The sequence below is a fragment of the Chiloscyllium punctatum genome, chromosome 8, assembly GCF_047496795.1.
Source record: "Chiloscyllium punctatum isolate Juve2018m chromosome 8, sChiPun1.3, whole genome shotgun sequence".
Taxonomy (NCBI): domain Eukaryota; kingdom Metazoa; phylum Chordata; class Chondrichthyes; order Orectolobiformes; family Hemiscylliidae; genus Chiloscyllium; species Chiloscyllium punctatum.
The window spans coordinates 66,100,489-66,122,121 of NC_092746.1; the positions used below are offsets into that span (position 1 = coordinate 66,100,489).

Below are 21,633 nucleotides of genomic sequence, written 5' to 3' on the forward strand. Positions count from 1 at the left end.
CTTGCTGCATTTGAACTGTTTCAGTATCTGAGGAGTTGCGACTAGTGCTGAAGATTGTGCAAACATCCCAACTTCTGATCTTATGATGGACATCGATGAAGCAGTTAAACATGGCTAGGCATAGGACAGTGTCCTGGAGCTGAGATGACTAAACTCCAACAGTTACAACCACCTTCCTGCCTGTCAGATATAACACCAACCAGCATAATGTTTGCTCCCAATTGTCATTGGTTCCAGTTTCCTCAGGACTACTTGATGCCACATACAGTCAAATGCTGTCTTGATATCAAGGGCTGTCACTCTCACTTCATCTCTTGAGTTCAGCTCTTTTTGTCCATTCTTGAACCAAGGCTGTAATGAGGTCAGCAACAGAATGACCCTGGTGGAATCCAAATTGGGTGTCACTGAGCAGGTGCTGCTTGATAGCATGGTTAATGACACCTTACATCAACAATAGGTAAATGAAACAAAAAAAATGAGGAAAAACCCTTTTCACTTAGCAAATAGTCAGGTTGCAACCATAAGACCACAAGATATAGGAGCAGAATTCGGCGATTCGGCCATCAAATCCATTCTGTAATCATGATTGATTTGTTTCTCAACTCATTCCCCTACCTTCTCCACATAACTCTTGATCCCCTTACTAATCAAGAACCTATCCATCTCTGTCTTAAATACATTCAATGACTTGGCCTCCACAGCCTTCTGTGGCAATGAATTCCACAAATTAGCCACCCATCAGCTTAACAAATTCCTCCTAATCAGTTCTAAAGATTCTAGTCTCTCAGGTTCTAGTCTCTCCTCTTCGTGAAAATTCTTCTGCACATCCACTTTATCCAGGCCTCGCAGAATTCTATTAGTTCCGATGGGACCCCCCATATCCTTCTAAATGCAATTGAGTACAGACCTGGAGTCCTCAACTGCTCCCATATGACAGGTCCTTCATTCCCAAGCACATTCTTGTAAATGTCCTCTTGACCCCTCCGTGGCGAGCACATCTTTCCTCAGATACAGGACCCACAAAGTCTGGTTTGACTTCAGTGAGTGACCAGGGAATGCTTAAATTATGTTTAATTTATTTAACAAAATGAACAAGTGCCAATAACTAATGCCATAAAATTGAAAAGTTTTGTTTCATATGTGAGGTCCTTCACGTTTGACACTCACCTTGCTACAAGCTAAGTGGAGGGCTGTATTCTTGTTCATATCCTGTAGGGTCAAATTGGCCTTTGCACTGCTGACCAGTACTTCTACAATAAAACAGCAAAAGCAAATTAGTTTAATTTTCAGCTTACAATGAAACTCCCATGACAGTCCCACTTATTACATTGGATTCTACCTTCCTTAGATCATTTAAAAGGGCAGAAGCATTTACACATTCAATCCTACAGCATACTTCTGGGTGGACATACTGCCTTTAGATCTGATAACTGTGTATTAATTAATATTTACTACATCTTGAGTTAGGAAGCATCAACAGTTGAGTTAAATGTAAAAACAATAAAATTTCTATGAAGTACTGAAGATGAATAGTATATCAAACTTTGCTACTCAAGCACAGATTAACATTTTTCCACAAAGAGAATTCAGTGATGCCAACTCCCCAAGACCTTCACCCACAGCTTCGTAATTCTTCCCTTTCAAGCATTTATTTAATTCCCTTTTAAGTATCAATTCAGTCCACTCTACCTAGCTGTGGGGCAGATATCCGAACATAACCACTATCGCATTAAGTAGTTTAGCCTCATGTCACATTTGGTTCTTTTGCCTTTTACCTGAAATCAGTATTCCCTGGTTCTAGTTTCCTCCTGCCAGTGGAACTCATTTTCTCCTGTCTAGACACCTCTGGCAAGATGTTTTTGGCATTGAGGTTGCAGGCTGGGCAGTGGTGACAATGAAAACAACAGGGTGCTGCAACAGGATGGCTCTGTGATATTTGCATCTGTGATTGAGTTTCCCTATCAGCAGGACCAATGCCAATCAGCTGCCCACAAAATGGAAATGAGCAGCCCATTTAAATAATGAAGCCCTTATTAGAGTACAGCTGAAAAAAAGACTTCTCTTTCGTCTCTCCTGATGTATTATAAATGATCTAGTCTCTTTACAGTGGCATTTGTTGCAAATTGTCTTGATGTGTGCACAAAAAAAGTCCTTTTCAGAAATATTCAAGTGCGGTCTTATCTAACGACTATTACAAGAATAATTTTCGCACACCGCTCTAATTTACCAACAGCAAAGCTGTTTCCTGCCACATGGGATGACTATGGCCATGCTGTAACTGTCTGGGCATCAGAGAAAGAAGCACTATTACTCAGATGGGAGTGAAGCGTATCCTGTGGTTTCACTCTGCTTCCCAGAGGGATTATTTAATATTATCTTAGAGGGTTTAACATTATTTTGCTCTTCTCAATCCCCACATGGCCTCATCATTGCACACCTCTTTCAATGAGGCAACTGAGAGTTTGGGAACACACGCCCTCTGATTAAGCTGGCAATATGGGAACCTGCCTTAATGCCTTTAATTGGACAGATAGCCCAAAGGTGGTCCATTGGTAGGCCTAGGAGAAAGTGAGGACTGCAGATGCTGGAGACCAGAGTTGAAAAATGTGGTGCTGGAAAAACACAGCAGGACAGGCAGCATCCGAGGAGCAGGAGAATCAATGTTTCAGGCATAAGCCCTTCTTCAGGAATCCTGAAGAAGGGCTTATGTCCGAAACATTGATTCTCCTGCTCCTCGGATGCTGCCTGTCCTGCTGTGTTTTTCCAGCACCACATTTTTCAACTCCATTCGAAGGCCACATGGTAAAGCTGCCAAATCAGTCCCAATGTCGGAATTCTCATTTTGTCCTGAAACTCTAGATAAAATCCTGTCACTCACAATCTTGAACACATCAACTTGTTTTTTTCCAAACCACCTCTACTCTATAGACAACAACCTCAGATTCTCCAATCTATCGACCTACCTATCTTAACTCGCTCATTTCTGGACCTATTCTAGTAAAGTCCTTCCGATATCCTTTCAAAGACTTTCAATATTCTTCTTATAGCATGATGCCCAGAATTGGGCACAGCGATCCAGTTGGGACCAAACCAGTGCGTAGAACAAGTTTATCATAATGTCCTTGTTTTTGCACTCTGACAGCCATAGACTTACACAGCACAAGAATTCTCTATGTTCCACTTTCCCAACCACTTTGTCAATCCACACGGTCAACATTGTACCTCCACATCCCTCTATTCCCACATCATCTTTATTTTATATTACCTCTCTTTCCTCCTATCAAAATATATTACATTGCACTACTCTGCAATAATCTCACCTACCATGACAGTCTATGCCTTCTTGATATCCATCATTACTGAAAAGAAAATAATGAATGGACTTACCAACTGCATTAGTTTGCCCATTTTCCGCTGCCATCATTATTGGCGTTTTCCCCGTTAAATCTGCAGTGTTTACTTGAGCATTATGGCTGAGTAGAAGTTGTAAACATTCAACATGATCTGTGAAAGCTGCTGCATGAAGAGGTGTTCTGTAGTAAATAAAACAACAAAGTTACAATTGTTTCACAAGGTCTATTTTGTTCCTTCCAACTTTAGAAAAGCTAAGTTACATGCTGGGTTGCCATTTAAATCACTGTTATTCCATGTACAAAATATTTGAATACAGTTTATAACATCTTATCTCTTCCTAGATTTTCCCCATCTATTACGAAATTAGTGAAAATAGATTCAGACAAAAGGAATTTGATTTATACAGTACTTTGAGTATTTTAGGAACACCTCAATAAACCATATACCAAGTGTAAGCAATTACTGCATACAAATTATTCTGTTGATGAGATAAATTGCTAGTTAATCTGTCTTTGTGGTATTGAAGGAATATTAGTCAAAAAACATGGAGGTAATTTTGCTGCTCTTCACTTTGTAAAGACTTGAATCACTGAAACAGGGAAACAATTATAATGTCTAATGCAAGAACTGCACCTTAATAAGTAATCCGGTTCAGACATAATGTATCCTAAGCTGTTGAATGAAGCCAAAGTAGAAATGGCAAAGGCATTGATCACAATCCTTCAACTGTCATTAGATACAGGAGCAGTTTCAGAGAACTTGTAGAGGTAGAAGGAACGGGTGGGTCGCTATTATTATACTACAAAAGAAACCAGGAAACCATGGGTCAGTCACTGTAACATCAGCAAAGTGATGCTCCTGGAAACATTACCAGAGATAAAATAAACTTTCGCTTGCAAAAGAAATGGATTGAGATGAGCCAGCATGGAGTCATAGAGCACCAAAACAGACCCTTCGCTCTAACTTGTCCATTCTGACCAAACATCTTAATGTGACCTAGTCTGATTTGCCAGCATTTGGCTCATTTCCCTCTAAACCCTTCCTATTTATATACCCATCCACATGCCTTTTAAATGTTGTAATCATATCCATTTCCACTACTTCCTCTGGCAGCATGTTTCATATCTGCACCACTCTGAGTGGAAAAGTTACATTTCAGGTTCTTTGAAAATCTTTCCCCCTTTCATCTTAAAACTATGCCGTCTGGTTTTGGACATCCCCCACTCTTGCTATTCACTTTATCCATGCTCATGATTTTATAAACCTCTATAAAGGTCACCTCTCAGCCTCTCATCCTCCAGGGAAAAAAAGCCCCAGCCTAATCAGCCTCCCCCTATAACTCAAACCTTCCAGTCCTGGCATCATCTTTGTAAATCTTTTCTGTACCCTCAAGTTTAACAGTATCCTTCCAATTGAAGGGCTACAAGAACTGTAAGCAGTATTCTAAAAGAGGCCTCACCAATGTCTTGTACAGGCGCAACATGACATCCCAACTCCTATACTCAATGCTCTGATCAATGAAGGCAAGTGTGCCAAACAACTTCTTCACCATCCTGTCTACCAAGTCAAGCTATCATTTAGGTGAATCTGCTCCGTGTGCCTACTCAGGCCAATACAGGCTATCCTTTCTCAGGTCTGTTACACAGACCTGAACACGTACTCAAGGATGATCTAATCAGGATTCTGAATATCTCAGAACATTTACAGCAACACCAATACCAGAAACCTTTTTTGGATTTGTTAAAGGTAAATTGACTAGTACAATTGAATTCTTTGAACTAGCAGACCATGTTGTTCAAGCTAGATATATAAATAAACTTTCAGAAGGCATTCTTCAAAATAATAACTTATGAAAAAGATCAAAGCTAATGGATTTGGAAGGTTAAATTCAGATATGAAAACAGAATTGGTTCAGTGACAGGGTGATCAGTCTTTGTGGCCAAATATCAATTTTGGGTCCATTTTAAAATTTTATGTTTGATCTAAACCTGGGTGGAGGGACAGCACTGCAATATTTGTAGATGCTGCAGAACTGGACAATGTTGTATATAGCAATGAGGATAAATGCAGACTTTGGATGATTGATAGAATGGTGAAATGGTCAGAAATCTGGCAGATGAAATTCAATGCAGAGAAGTGTGAGGTGATGGACTTCAGGTGGCCCATTAGGGGAGAGACACTATGCAACAAAGGGCATAATTTAGAAGAGTACAGATGCATACAAATCCTTATATGTGACCTGACAAATTGATAAGGTACTTTTAAAAAGTTGCATGTGACAACTGGAAGCAGAGCCTAGCGGGGAAGACAGTAGAACAAAAATGGCAGGAGTTTGTGGGTATAATTGAGGACGCTGTACAGAGGTTCATCCCCAAGAAAAGAAAGATTATCCGGGGAGGGATTAGACAGCCATGGCTGACAAAGGAAGTCAGGAAATGTATTAAAGAAAAAGAGAGATCCTATAAAGTGGCCAAGAGCATTGGGAAATCAGAAGATTGGGAAGGCTACAAAAACAAACAGAGGATAACAAAGAGAGAAATAAGGAAGGAGAGGATCAAATATGAAGGTAGGCTAGCCAGTAATATTAGAAATGATAGTAAAAGTTTCTTTCAATACATAAGAAACAAACGACAGGCAAAAGTAGACATTGGGCCACTTCAAACTGATGCTGGAAGCCTAGTAATGGGAGATAAGGAAATAGCTTGAGAACTTAATAAGTACTTTGCGTCAGTATTCACAGTGGAAGACATGAGTAATATCCCAACAATTAAAGGGAGTCAGGGGGCTGAGTTGAGAATGGTTGCCATTACAAAAGAGAAAGTGCTAGAAAAGCTAAAAGGTCTTAAAATTGATAAATCTCCTTGCCCCGATGGGCGACATCCTAGAGTTCTGAGGGAGGTGGCTGAGGAAATAGCGGAGGCGTTGGTTGAGATCTTTCAAAAGTCACTGGAGTTAGGGAAAGTCCCGGGTGATTGGAAGACTGCTGTTCTAACCCCATTGTTCAAGAAAGGATCAAGACAAAAGATGGAAAATTATAGGCCAATTAGCCTAACCTCGGTTGTTGGTAAAGTTCTAGAATCCATCATTAAGGATGAGGTTTCTAAATTCTTGGAAGAGCAGGGTCGGATTAGAACAAGTCAACATGGATTTAGTAAGGGGAGGTCGTGCCTGACAAACTTGTTGGAATTCTTTGAAGAGGTGATAAATAGGTTAGACCAGGGAAACCCAGTGGATGTTATCTATCTAGACTTCCAAAAGGCGTTTGATAAGGTGCCACACGGGAGGCTGCTGAGTAAAGTGAGGACCCATGGTGTTCGAGGTGAGCTACTGGTATGGAATGAGGATTGGCTATCTGACAGAAGGCAGAGTTGGGATAAAAGGTTCTTTTTCGGAATGGTAGCCGGTGACAAGCGGTGTCCCGCAGGATTCAGTGTTGGGGCCGCAGCTGTTCACGTTATATATTAATGATCTGGATGAAGGGACGGGGGGGCATTCTAGTGAAGTTTGCCGATGATACATAGTTAGGTGGACAGGCAGGTAGCACTGAGGAAGTGGGGAGGCTGCAGAAGGATCTAGACAGTTTGGGAGAGTGGTCCAGGAAATGGCTGATGGAATTCAATGTGAGCAATTGCGAGGTCTTGCACTTTGGAAAAAAGAATAAAAGCACAGACTACTTTCTAAACAGTGAGAAAATTTATAAAGCCAAAGTACAAAGGGATCTGGGAGTGCTAGTCGAGGATTCTCTAAAGGTCAACATGCAGGTTGAGTCCGTGATTAAGAAAGCGAATGCAATGTTGTAAGTTATTTGAAGAGGGTTGGAATATAAAAGCACTGTTGTGCTACTGAGACTTTATAAAGCTCCATTTGGAGAATTGTGTCCAGTTTTGGTCCCCACACCTCAGGAAGGACATACTGGCACTGGAGCGTGTCCAGCGGATGATCCCTGGAATGGTAGGTCAAACATACGAGGAACAGCTGAGGATCCTGGGATTGTATTCATTGGCGTTTAGAAGATTAAGGGGAGATCTAATAGAAACTTACAAGATAATACATGGCTTGGAAAGGGTGGACGCTAGGAAATTGTTTCCGTTAGGCAAGGAGACTAGGACCCGTGGAGACAGTCTTAGAATTAGAGGGGGTAAATTCAGAACAGAAATGCGGAGACATTTCTTCAGCCAGAGAGTGGTGGGCCTGTGGAATTCATTGCCGCAGAGTACAGTGGAGGCCGGGACGCTAAATGTCTTCAAGGCAGAGATTGATAAATTCTTGATGTCACAAGGAATTAAGGGCTACGGGGAGAATGCGGGTAAGTGGAGTTGAAATGCCCATCAGCCATGATTGAATGGCGGAGTGGACTCGATGGGCCGAATGGCCTTACTTCCATTCCCATGTCTTATGGTCTTATGGTTTGGTAGACTGAAGAATAGATCATGAAAGTAAAGAGATCATTCTAAATCTTATGAATTATTAGTTAGGCTTCAATTGGAGTACCATGGACAATTCTGAGCATTACATTTCAGAAGATGTAAAGGCATTAGAAAGGGTATACAGAAGGATTATCATGTTGTAATCAAGGATAAGGAATCTCTGTTTTAAGGGAAACAGTTCTAAATTCTTACACACCTGAATATTTACAGGATTGATATATTTTAGGAGAAAACTATTCCCTCAGGTGAGTACATCATTAACCAAAAGTCATAGATTTAAAACAATTTTGCAAAAACCGAGAAGAGAGATGAAGATTGTTTTCCACTCAGTTGTTTCCATCTGGAACAGTCCATCTTAAAAATTCGTAATCATGATTCCATGAATAATTTTAAAAAGGGATCGGATAGGTTCTTGAGAATGAGGAACTTCAATTAAAAATGGAAAACAGGCCAAAGCACACTACGTTTTCGAAAAGCCAGCAAATGCACGATGGAATGAGTGGTCTCTTTTTGTGCTATGCCTAAAACACAATACTCGTTCAATCCAATATTCCTTTGAAGTGTCAATTTATTTGCTCAAGTCCCAGTACAGAGCTAAAGCATATAATCTTTTGACGCATCAGAGTGCTGCCAACTGAATAAAGGCAAAATTCGTAATTATGAATCTGTAAAAATTTATGATATGAAATTCTGACATTAAAAAGTTTAGCTGCAGAAAGAAATATAGAACTGTTCATGGCCACTATAAAAAGTGTTATTGGAATTGCTTTGCTGTTTGAGAGCTGCATGCATGTATTATTTTTTAAATTGGTTAAAGTTAAGCTTGGCTGTTAGGGTTTAAAAACTAATTCATTCTAAATACATTCTCCTCAAAATCTTGACCAATAACTCCTACACCAAAGTAAAAGACAGTTTTACATACGATATTGAATTATGTCACTAATTTGGATTGGCATAGCCTTTTCAACCATTTCATACCCCCTTAGAATACTAACATTGTCTTCTTTCTGCTGAATCTTTGTGTGCAAGAACTTTGAGAATCAAAGTGAAGATTGGTTGGTTACACTTAATAGTCACCAAGATTCACTCTGTTTTCAATGGGGTATACAGGGATTAAATATGAAAACAAATTTAATTACCTTCCTTTTCCATCTGTAGAGTTTACAATACTAGCACCTAGAACATCTATTAACATTTCTGCTGAACCTTCATTGTCATTTATTCTGAAAGGAGAGGAAAAAAAAAACAGTACTACATGAAACATACATTTATTTGGACACTTACTAATAATTCAGATTATAGTGATTATAAAAAAACTTACACAGCACAATGCAATGGATTAAAAGAGTTACCATCCAGTTTTTGAAAAACCTCCTGTTCCAGCAGAAGTTCTACACAGGTATCGTGACCTGACAAAGACAAGAAAGCTCTTTATACCACCTTGTACTCTTACACGTTTCAATTTATGGAAATACTCCAGTCGTAGTCTCTCAAGGATGTATTAGGCACAAGACATTGCAATTACAAGTCCATTTTTAGTTTTATGTTCGCGAATCCAATGGCCAAATAAAAGAGGGAAAATGTGTTGTTCAACTACTCCTCATCCCGCAGTACTTCGCAGTAAAATATTGTGCAAAGGGATATAACAGTTCTTTAAGAAATGACAAAAAATCCACAAAATATTAAAATTAACTGGGTTTTATAGATATAGTGATAATCAAGAGATCAATTTTAAGCACCAACATTAAAATAATCATTTAAACTCCTTGCTGGGGAAGAATGAACTTCTGTGAGGAGGAGGAAATTTCTTCCATAATGAAAAATCAAAATCTGTTATATGTGATTTCATGAAGTCCAAAGGAGACAGGTAGTAAAGGAATCTGAGATTATCATTGTTCTCCATAAAGATCTTGGAACAGTGATTAGATTTACAATAGAGAATTAGGTTCAGTGATATTTAAATGTTGTTCAAATAAATCGGGTGTTGAAGGATTTGGTGAACTAAAGGCAGATGAGATGCTCAAGTCTGCATCTCTTGATACACAGCTAAGTGCCTATATAAAAATTATTTGGAGAAATTTCGTTTTTCTAAGACATAGAGGTATGATTTGATGGCTGATGTGGATGATAAATGATTAAAGAACACTAATTTCGGATATGGGGGGATTTTCTTGTGAGGAAAGGCTGAGTAGTTCAGACTTGTACTCATTGAAGTTTAGAAGAACATCTTATTCAACCATTTAAGATTATGAGGGGATTTCACAGAGTAGACAGAGAGTCTAGGACCGCAGGCATAATGTCAGAATAAGGAGATGCTTATTTAAGACAGAATGGAAGAGGAACTTTTCCCTCGAAGGACAGTCAACGAGTGGATTTTTTTTTTAAAACCAGTGAGCTCTATCGAGGCTGGACAGCAGAGTTTTAATAAGTACAGGAATCAATAATTATGGACAAAAGGCAGGAAACTGTAGCTGAGGACTATCAGATCAGCTACAATCTCATTGAATGACAGAGCAGACTTCAAGGCCCAAATGGCCAACTCCTATTCCTATGGCTTGTTGGTTGGATAAGGTTTTGTTTGTGATGTGGACTTTCCAGTGGGGAAATGAACTACTCATGAAAATGCTCATTTAAACTGATAATGCTCAATTTAGTTTCTTGATAAATTTCAATGACCATTTTAATTGTAATTTTTAAGTAACAGCTTCTTGACTACATAGGTTACGAAGAAGTTTAAACAATTTTTTGTGTCTCTTTGTGGAAAATGTGACATTGAACCATTTCTAATATGCCATTTTTGTTTATAAAAGTGCACATGATAGCACCTAGAAAATACAATTACTCAAGTACTATCCCTTTAACAAGGGAGCAATACTCCATTTTGTGTAGACCTTTAAAATGAGAGGAAAATGTTTGTAAACGTCATGGAGGAGAATTCTGCAATGAGGTCTGGGTGTCCTTATAGACCAGTAGTTGAGAGTAAGCATTCAAGTGCATCGGTGGTAAAGGAGACAACTGGCATATTTGTCTTCATGCTGAGAGGATTTGAGTGAATGTTTCGGGGTGATTTGCTGGAATTACACAGGCCATTGGTGAAACTACACGTGGAATACTGTGTGCAATTTTGGTTTCCCTATCTGAGAAGGGACATTCTTGCTGCAGAGTGAGTGTAGCAAAGGTTGACCAGACCGATTTCTGGGATGGCGAGATTTATGTATGAGGAGAGGTTGAATTGGTTAAGATTATATTCACTTTAGTTCAGAAGAATGAAGGGCGATTTCATAGATAGCCATAAAATACTAACAGGACTAGAAAGGGAGATGCAGGAATGATGTTCCCAATGGCAGGGGAGTCCAGAACCAGATGTTAAATTCTAAGGATATAGGGTAAACCATTTATAACTGAAATGAGGAAATATGGCTTCATCCAGACAATGATGAAAGCACTCAAGCACATTTTGTGGTTCCAAGTAGTTGTTGGATATAGCATCTGGGGCTAAAGTGATGAAAGGATATGGGGGAAATGTGGGAATAGGCTACTGAGTTGAAGGATCAGCCATGATCATAATAATTGTGCATATACTATAAAGAAAATAATGGATGAAAATAAGGTGGCAGAGAAAAACTAACAATGTATATTTTATGTAAAGAAACAAAGCTTCCATAAAATGTAATTTCCAAATAAAAAGAAGGGCAAGCAGCAAAAAGGATATATTTCCTATAAAGAAATTTATTGTAGAACTGCCTTATTTACCATTATAACAGGCCCAGTGCAGAGGTGTGTAACCGTGATTGTCTGAAACTGTAGGAACAATATCCATTGAGGATGCAGCTTGAAGCAATGCCCCAAGTACTCCTACATGCCCGCAAGCAGCTGCCAAGTGCAGGGACGTGCGGCCCTTGCAGTCCCGAATTAAAAAGTTAGCATTGTGTTGAAGTAAAGCTTCCACGCACTCTTCGTGACCAGTTACTGCCTGCAAATCAAAATGTTTAAAGTTACAAATCAAATTTTGTAAAATATGCAATTACGCTGCTTATGAATCAGAGGGTAAGTTACATGCCTAATGTATATAGTTGCTATATAATTAAATTTACTTTGCTGAAAGTAAATTCTATGATAAACCATACAAAAGATTGTTTAGGTTTACATTTTTCTAAGTGAACAAATGAACTTTTACTCTTTTTAAAGAACTGTCATTAAGTTGGTACCTCAGTAGGCACAGGCGAATAAACCAAGAGCTACTTCGGTGGTTACAGCCAATATGGCAGACAAGAGTCAGATGCCTTTATAAGACTTTAGATAGGCCACACTTAGAGGCTATGCATTCATTTTTTTGTTGCCATATTTTAGTAAGGATGAGGCGGCTTTGGAAAGGATGCAGAAAAGGTTTACCAGGATGCTGTCCGAATTCGAGAATATGAGATATAAAGGAGAGTCTAGGAAAAACTTGGACTGTTTTCTCTGGAGTGGCAGGGGCATGATAGGAGTCTATAAACTTATGAGATGCACAGATACATTGATGGTCAGATCTTTTTCCTAGAGCTGAAATGTCTAATATTAGGGGGCATGCATTTAAGGTGAAAGGGAGATTTAAGTTTTAAGGAGATGTGAAGGGCAAGTCTTTTTTTTAAACAGAGTGATAGGCATCTGGAACGCACAACCAGGAGTGGTACTGGAGGCAGATACCACAGGGGTGTTTTAAGGAACTTTTAGATAAGCACATGAGTATACAAAGAATGGAGGGATGTGGACAAAGGGCAAGTAGAAGAGACTAGTTTAATTTGGCGAGGTAAAAACAATGACTGCAGATGCTGGAAACCAGATTCTGGATTAGTGGTGCTGGAAGAGCACAGCAGTTCAGGCAGCATCCAAGGAGCAGCGAAATCGATGTTTCGGGCAAAAGCCCTTCATAAGGGCTTTTGCCCGAAACGTAGATTTCGCTGCTCCTTGGATGCTAGTTTAATTTGGCGTCACGCTCAGCACAACATCGTGGGCCAAAGAGTCTGCTCCTGTGCTGTACTGTTATATGTTCTATGTCATCAGATGGTTTTCAACTGTGATATGGACAATCATGCATATTTCTGTTTAGAGATAGAACTACGCAGTGTCTTTTTAAACATCTACATATTGTGCATTTTTCCACAAGAATATTTCCAGATTTCTAGACTTTACACACCTTAAATATTCATAAAATCAGTTTTGTGCATACAGTTACATTGAATCAATTTCTGTTATTCGATTTATTATATCTTTGCTTCATCATTTCTAACTCTGCCCTGTGATCAGCAGCTAACAGAGAATGAAAAATGTAATCCATGCATGAGCTGCTGAGGCTGGAGTTCAATTTTAGGCAGCAACATTAGCCTCTTTCAAAGGCACCAGAGATTTCTTCATACAATACATTAGAAGCAGGACCATTAGAATTCACTAACCCCTCTGTGTAATGCAGTTCTCCCCCATTTGTCTTTGGCATCTACATTTGCACCCTTAAGAAGTGAGCATACACAGTCCGTATGTCCATTTAAGACAGAGAGCATCAGAGGAGTTCTACAATAAAGAAAACAATTCAAACTATAATTATATGACAAATTTACATGTTCCAGCAATTTTTAAAGCAAATATTCAGCATAAGGGAATTAAACACAATGTATCGGATTTTGGATATATGTAATAAAAAGTAAAATGGACAGGAAAATAAAATATGGATTTGCGGAGAGTGATAGACACTGGGGAAACACTTTCTTTTAATTTCAAATTTATAGAGTAACTAAAATGTACTACAGATAGAATCCATCACTGCTTATCATGTGATTTAATTATTACAATAACTTTACTTCAGAGGTAGCCACCATTATTGCGATCCTATATCTCTCAACTTATAAGCATTAAATATGATTTATGATTATAAAATGCTATGAACTGGTCTGAACATTTTCTACATTAATAGTAAGCTGCTGAGAGAGCTGTAAATCTATTGTCAGTATATGCAGAATTTTCTTTGACCATTAAACTGCTAACTAAACTTTAGGCATTTCCACTGATATATCTAAAAATGCAGTCAAAGTAGACCATATGGTCACTGCTTCTTTTGAACAACTGTGGTCCAATTAATAACCTACTTGGCAGCGGCTCTTGTGTAGGAATCCATGTTTTAAAATTTAGTTTGTATTTTTTGAAGCACACTAACTAAAACAGAATCTGACTGAAAGGGAAAACATCATAGGTAAATACAGAAATAAAAGGAACTCTTATACTTTCAAAGGACACAAAAACACAACACGGTGGCACAGTGGTTAGCATGCTGCCTCACAGCGCCGGAGACCCGGGTTCAATTCCCGCCTCAGGCGACTGACTGTGTGGAGTTTGCACGTTCTCCCCGTGTCTGCGTGGGTTTCCTCCGGGTGCTCCGGTTTCCTCCCACAGTCCAAAGATGTGCAGGTCAGGTGAATTGGCCATGCTAAATTGCCCGTAGTGTTAGGTAAGGGGTAGGTGTAGGGGGGTATGGGTGGGTTACGCTTCGGCGGGGTGGTGTGGACTTGTTGGGCCGAAGGGCCTGTTTCCACACTGTAAGTAATCTAATCTAATCTAATCTAAACAACTAAGGATTGAAATTTAGAACTTCTGGAAAACTAACTCTGCTCAAAGGATATAACGGGTAGCAGCAGCCAAGCAATAGCAGTTGATGAATCGACTGGTGTAGCACAAGCAAGCTGGGGAAGATAGTAACAGGAAGCTAAGAATAAGTTGCTGCAACTGTTTCTGTTGAAAGTAACACTGGTGGATTTACACCATTGAGAGGGAATTGAACAGGTTCTGAAAATGAATGCGACCCTGACTGAGGAACCCCAGATTGTTGTGCCCTGTTGTTGGCTGGGGACCAGGCTAGCTCCTCAGAGGAGAAGAGCTGAAACTTCTTGCGTGAAGAATGGAGTTTGATGAACTTTGTGACTTGTTGTGATTACTAATGCTAAAGACTGATCTGATAAGCCAATTTCAAGATCGGTTTTAGTTGTACCGACTATTAACTGTGCAATTTATAGTCTATCAATCAATCACAAATTGCTTACTAATTCATGTTTAACATGCAGAATATGATTACAGTAAAGAGATGGTATTTGTTGACTTTTGTGTGTCAAACTTATTGAAATAAACAAAGGAATCTTGTAGCTTCACTAAGTCAGAATTGGGTTTTATGTTCCTTATTTTAAAAGATGTCACTAGTCTCTACAGAATTGAAACTATTTATACAAATTAGATAGACAACACATGAAATAATCCTTTAAAAAAACTAACTGCATGGGCCAATGAGGGGTTGGGAAAGCATGTTTCATTTACAAATGTGACTGAGCTAGCATTTCAAAGTCTGTAACAGGTTGTTCATACTTCATAGAACATGGGGAAATCTGCATCTGTTCTACTTTCTACAGTTTGCTTACCTCCTTTCAAACCTACACTTCTTTGCACAAATTTTCTGTTCTCCCTATAATTCCTCCTCAAGCTGTTATGCTTTGCTGCAGTACAGCTGGGAGTATTTCCTAACACTTATTCATATTAACTTCCAACAGGGATCACTGAACTACTTTGCCATTGGGGGCAAAGGTCACTTCTCAAATCTCCCAACCTCTCCCCCACCAGACATGATTTGTTGCAGTCTGCATTGCTCAGGTACTCAATGATTTAATCAATTCAAATATCTAGGGAGTACAAAAATTTTCTTCAAGCAGTTAGTAGCTTCAAATAATAACTTACTGAACATTTATAGTAAGGGCAGATAAATGTTGGCCTGCTCCCAGCTTCTATGCGGCCATTTTGTAAACTGAGCCATTAAAAATACATATAATCAATCGTCATAAAGAAGAAAACAGCTTACATTAAACATAATTTGTTTCCCCTAACCTCCAGAGTAAACTTCCCCTTAAACATTACAAAATGTCAATTTCTTCTGTAGAAATTCCATTAAAATATTTTACTCACTGTCCATTTCCATCTTGAATGTCCACTGCCGTGTAGAGGTCAGTATTACCTATTAGGAGCCGCAGGCATTCTGAATGACCATTTGTTGCTTAAAAAAAGTAAAGCGAATGGAATAATTCATGAGGAAAAGCTTGTATCTTTGTCAATTAAAATAAATCCTGCAATGTCCAACTCCATTCACAACTCGGAAAATGAAGAAATTTAATGTCTGGACAACATCCAGACTTGAGCCAGCTTATGCCATAACTTTCAAGACAAATATTGGGCAATCATAATTTTCATAATTAAATAAACAGTCCAACAAATTGCCTGGATTTTCAATAGCATCACCATAAAACATGTCCTGGGAAAGGCACAGGCTGAGGACTTGCATCAAGGGATTCACTACATAACTCATCTACATAATTCTTTATGATTCTATATCATTTCAAACGTTTCTTAAACATTGTGTGCTTTAGCAAAGAATACGCTCTTTAATCTGATCGAATGAGTCAACATTAAGTGCATCTTAAATTAGATCTTAACTGTGTATATGTATAGCTAATTTAGGTGTAACTACTGATGTATTAAAAAGGCTGCACGTTAAGCTAACATACAGACCCCGGAAGTAGTTTGCTAAGTTTGAAATAGCAGAGCGCTTGCTATTCCATCCCATACTCCGTTAAAATATCATTGATGAGCCTGACTAGTTATGAATTATGATAAAGAAGGTAAAATGGCTGAGGAAGATTGTACAACCATTAGGCTTGAAATAAATGAGTTCCACTGAAGTTTGAGACTGTTGAACTGTAAGTTCCAGAAATGAACAACTTTTTCTATATTTGCTATTTTTAGAAGCAGTTTTAAAAAAAAGTGAATTTTGTGATTGAGTTCTTTCCAAAAAAAGAATGTTTTATTTTAGAGCAAAGATTAATTCCAAATCATTGCCTCTTACTGCTTAAAAGGTTTTCTCCTCACAATTATCTACACCTCTTGCCTAAACTCTTGCTAGTTCTACAACTGTTGAAACTTTTCCACAATCCTCATTATAATTGCTATCCTTCCAAATTTAGTGGCTTTAACAACAGAGATGTTGTTCTCTCAAAAAAGTTCAAACTGCTCCCTGAAGGAGCAAGAAGAGCAGTACCTGCCTGCTGAAAATCACTTTTTATATATATTATATACATAAAATATATATCCAGTCTGAGAAGCTTCCCGTATTTTACATTTCGCACCTGCCAACATATTAGTTTGAAACAATTATTTACTTCTCCCAGTTACTTGTATGCTTACAACTTTTTAAACCTTGAAATGAAAAAGTAGCATGGATCAGGTGACTATTTTTCCATGTGCTCACTATAGTCCAAATCTTCTTGTCTTTGGATCATTGGAGAGAGGACATATAAATAGAGATGCACACTGAGTCTCTGAGAATGTATTGATGTGCTGACCTGTGAGAAAATTGAGGGCATTTCAATTTGCCACCCGCCATCTATCACTCCATCTCACTTATCCTCCATACAAATTATTACCTTATCAACTCACCCCTTCACTAACATTCAAACTGGATCTTCAAACTTACTGTCTTGCAGCTCAAGTTGCTTAAAGAAAGGCCCAATTCTACACTAGAGCACTGACGATGTTAGTAAAGCCAGGCTTGGAAGCCCAAGCACAAAATGCAGAGCGGTATCAAGGGGGAACATTCAGGCAGAGTGTCAACCTGACAATAATAGCCATTCTCTGGAGATCTAGGTCAAAGCACAAATTTAGATCAAAGCACAAATTTTCATACATATTTTCCTCTGGTCATGTCATGTCATTTGCATGGATCAATGAAATTGTGTTTTATGAATCACTTCCCTGCAACATTCTGAAGTCAAAATGAAAACTGCATTAGTGGCATAATCTTAAAGAAAGCCTATGGAATCTCTGATGCATCCATCAAGTTTGGTCGCTGTTGAAAGTAATAGTGGGTAACTAGATTAATCTTTGTGCTCCACTCACAGATGCAGATTCAAGGGCACATTTGGCAAGGTGGTTCAGTGGCTGGCACTGCTGCCTCAGTGCCAGGGACCCAGATTTGATTCTGCTCTTGGGTGACTGCCTGTGTGGAGCTTGCATGTTCTCTCTGTGTCTGTGCAAGTTTCCTCCGGGTGCTTCTCTTCCTTCCATAATTCAAAGATGTGCAGACTGGGTGGATTGACCATGCTAACTTGCAAATAATGCCCAGGAATGTGTAAGCTAGAAAGATTAGCCTTGGGGAATGCAGGGTTACAGGGATAGGGTGAGGGGTAAGTCTGGGTGGGATCCTCTCTGGAGGGTTGATGTGGACTTGATGGGCTGAATGGCCTGTTTCCACACAGTAGGGATCCTAGGATAAGGAAAGTTGTGATGTTACCAACTGGCTCTGCATTGATTACATTAAAGATTTCACCACTTCATGCACAGCTACACAAACAATTTAGAACCTCCCAAAATCTTCATGACCTGCCTGTTGAAATGTATCCTTAAATTTTTGGTGGTGAGTTAAAACAAGCTGAATGCAACAACAGGAAATTTACTGCAGTTGTCGTAACAACTAGAACTGGGAGGAAGCATGCATGAGCAACAAGCCAAAGTGGGAGAGTGAGCAACAGCCAGAATGAACAAGAGCCAGAGCGAGTTGGATAGAAAGAGATAACGAGATAGAGAGATAGAGATAGAGAGCTAGAGAGAGAGGGATTGGGATAGATAGAAATAGAGATAGAGATAGAGAGACAGAGACAGAGAGACTTCTGAAGTATAATGTTGCATGGTACTTCACACAAGTGTTGAACCAAATCGGAGACTAAGCTGCATTGCCACCAACAACCAAAAGTCTGGTTTAAGTGGCTGGGCTTAATGGGATTCTTCAAGGACTGCATCTTGAAGGGATGCTGTTGTCTTGGGCATTTGCACACAGGAACAGGAATGAGTTATTCAGCCCATTGAGCCTGCTCTGCTGTTCAATTAGACCTTAGCTGACCATTTAACTCAATGCCACTTTTCACACTACTGCCTCAGTATCATTAGTTGTCATTTCTGTCTCAAACACATTCAATGACTGAGCTTCCACAGTCATCGGGATTAGAGAATTCCAAAAGTTCTCCCTCATTTCAGGCTTAATCACTTACCTCTTATCAATATATAGTTAACTAAATACCAGGGTCGGGCAGCAAACAAGGTCTGATGGATGTAGGATTTTGACACAAGTTAGGACACTGGACAGAGTTTTAGATTATCTTAAACTTATAGAGGCTAGAACTTGGGAGACAAGCCTGAACTGTGCTGGAATAGACAAATCGAGGAGGTCAGAAAGTCATACGTGAGAATATTTCAGCAGAAAAGGAAAGGAAATATAACTAGCAAAAATGCTGGAGAAACTCAGCAACTCTGAAAGCATCTGGATTCGCTTCACCTCTGTTAAAAGGCACCTCATAAGTTCCTGAGTGGTAGGTATTCACAGTCAGTTGTTAGCTATCTGGGATAAGGAGCGCTAAAGGACGGGCACAGCTGATGATTTGCATTTGGGAATTATAGGGAAGTTTTCTGGATGTTTTTGTAAGCTAACATCGAGTTCTCTAACCCTTCCGCCAATTATTTTGCCTTATACTTCTTCAGGAGATTGTATGGTAAAAAGGTAAGGAGACAGCACATATATTTACACCAGATCCGGATGGTTTGGATTCAGTGTATGCGAATTGCCTTTGCTGTGCTACAATTCTTAAGTCCCATGCTGCAGCAACTTCCTACATTGCACCATTAATGTAGATTTTGCACAAACATGATGAAAATTTGGTTAAGTTCATTTGGTGCAATATTGTAACAAAATCTAAACATACCTGCAGCATGAATTGGGGTTCTTTTAGTCACAAAATCTTTAACAAGAATGGATGCTCCCTGATTGATTAATACGTCCACACACTCTACATGTCCTTTGAAAGCTGCTAGATCCAACGGTGTGCGACCATTATTATTTCTCACATCCAAATCTAGGAGAGACTGTACCAGTACCTCCAGAGCCTGGTGGTGTCCATGGTAAGCCTGAAAATGTAGAAAAGAGGTTTTGTTTAGCACAAAAAAATGCATTTTGAATAAACATTAAAAGAAGTAAAACTGAATACTGTAAAATTATATGACAAAACCTGCACTCCCAAATATTGCAGGAGAAATTAATCCTTAATGTTCAAAATTTCAGATTCACTTCCAATGGGAAATCAGTAAAATCACTTCAGAGAATGACATAGCTCAAATTGTGCACTGTTTAAATCAACAGCAAATTAGCTTATATTTAGAATTACAAACTATAATCGGGTTTGTATATTGCTTGTGGTTTTAATGTAGTTGGTAAACAAAATCATATTCCCCAATCAACATCATAAAGTTTCTGCTGCAATAAGTCAAAAATATGTGAAAATGCTTTCTCAAAAAATTTATAAAATTACATTATGTTCAACAGGTTAGCTTTATGGCTAGAATAAAACAGTTACGTAGGTGATTAAATACATCCCAGATTGTACAACAGTTACAATCCATTTTTGGAAATGAAAAACTCGTGATTTGACTGAAATGTTTGTATATAATCCAGATATACTTTAGACAGATATTCTACAAAAGCATTTGTATAAGCATTTTATACTCACAGCCAAATGCAAGGGACTGATGGGTGCCTTGTTATCAGAATCATTCAGCATGTCCGTACCTGATGTTTCCATCAACTAAGAAAATAGATAAAATACATTAGAAAATAAATATTATGCGGACAAAGACAACTGATAAAAGTTCTTGAGCATGGCAGTATATATTCAATCTTAGGTAGGAAAATATCAGCACAGAGCTAATATAAAGATTCATGGGATAAACTTCAGAGGAGATGGCAAAACTAATATAAATAGATTTTGTTAAGGGCTATTGAATAATTTCATAAATACTTAGGATCAAGAAATCCTGACTTTCAGGCAGATCTAATATTTTGCTTTCTCCAGCAAGTTGCTTTGTCAACAATGTGGAAATCAGCACACAACCCTTTCATTATGCTCACCTGATGCACTTGAGGGAGTGACTTTAAAGTCTTTTCGCCCTTTTAAGATTTGTAACTATACATGTAAAAATCAAAGGATACTGTATCCATTAACAGACATTTTGGAAGCAGTGCTATTGCATCTTTTTTACACAATGTGGAAAGTGATGTAAAATATATGTTGCATTGTTTGATATCGTATGTAAGGTAAGTAAAGTATCTTCATTCTCGAAAAATACAGGATTGAACTGACTCATATATTCAAAGTTAAAACAGCAACTAAATAGGGGAGCAATTAAGTGGGCTTTAAACATACAAAACAAACATATTTAGCACAAACTCTCATCCACGTATTAAAGGCTATAATATTAAATGACAGTTAGGATGCAAGATATGAAATTAATGTAATAATAACTTACTACATCAAGAGGAGTTTCATTAGCAATCTGAAAAAGTTGAAAAAAAACCCAATTTACTAAATGGTAAAAGCTCAAAAGTTTTAAGCATCCTTTTGATTCTACACACATCTAAAAATAAAATGAAACACGGGTTTAATTTATTTTTACATGAGCAGATATTTAATGCATGCATGCATGCACAGCATAAAAAATATATTGCTTAATTCTGGGCACTTGTCACTCTTTGGTGCCAGTAGTTTTCATCACTGTTACTTTTCTCATACCTATTTCGGAGCGAGCCCTTTCCTTGGTGCAACATTAGTTTCCTTGGATGCAGACTCTTCAGTGTCTATAAATACCCCCTTAAAATAATCATGCATCCACTGCTTTATTTCCACTGGCAACATGAGCATCAGTTGTCAAAAGACTAATATTGCTGCTGACCACCCTCTTCCTCTTAAAC

General features: G+C 38.5%; 1 protein-coding gene across 4 annotated transcripts in view; it reads right to left on the reverse strand.

Annotated features, from left to right (window-relative positions):
- Nucleotides 1-21,633, reverse strand: part of ankrd28b (ankyrin repeat domain 28b) — a 212,250-nt gene that overhangs the window by 14,703 nt on the left and 175,914 nt on the right. For all 4 annotated transcript variants that reach the window (XM_072575703.1, XM_072575701.1, XM_072575702.1 and 1 more), the window contains 10 exons: nucleotides 21,192-21,218; nucleotides 20,396-20,470; nucleotides 19,595-19,796; nucleotides 15,756-15,843; nucleotides 13,214-13,328; nucleotides 11,535-11,754; nucleotides 9,103-9,190; nucleotides 8,921-9,004; nucleotides 3,388-3,533; nucleotides 1,168-1,250 (listed from right to left, as the gene is read on the reverse strand). In XM_072575703.1, coding sequence (XP_072431804.1) covers nucleotides 1,168-1,250; nucleotides 3,388-3,533; nucleotides 8,921-9,004; nucleotides 9,103-9,190; nucleotides 11,535-11,754; nucleotides 13,214-13,328; nucleotides 15,756-15,843; nucleotides 19,595-19,796; nucleotides 20,396-20,470; nucleotides 21,192-21,218 — 1,128 coding nt within the window. The remainder of the gene's footprint in view (nucleotides 1-1,167; nucleotides 1,251-3,387; nucleotides 3,534-8,920; nucleotides 9,005-9,102; nucleotides 9,191-11,534; nucleotides 11,755-13,213; nucleotides 13,329-15,755; nucleotides 15,844-19,594; nucleotides 19,797-20,395; nucleotides 20,471-21,191; nucleotides 21,219-21,633) is intronic.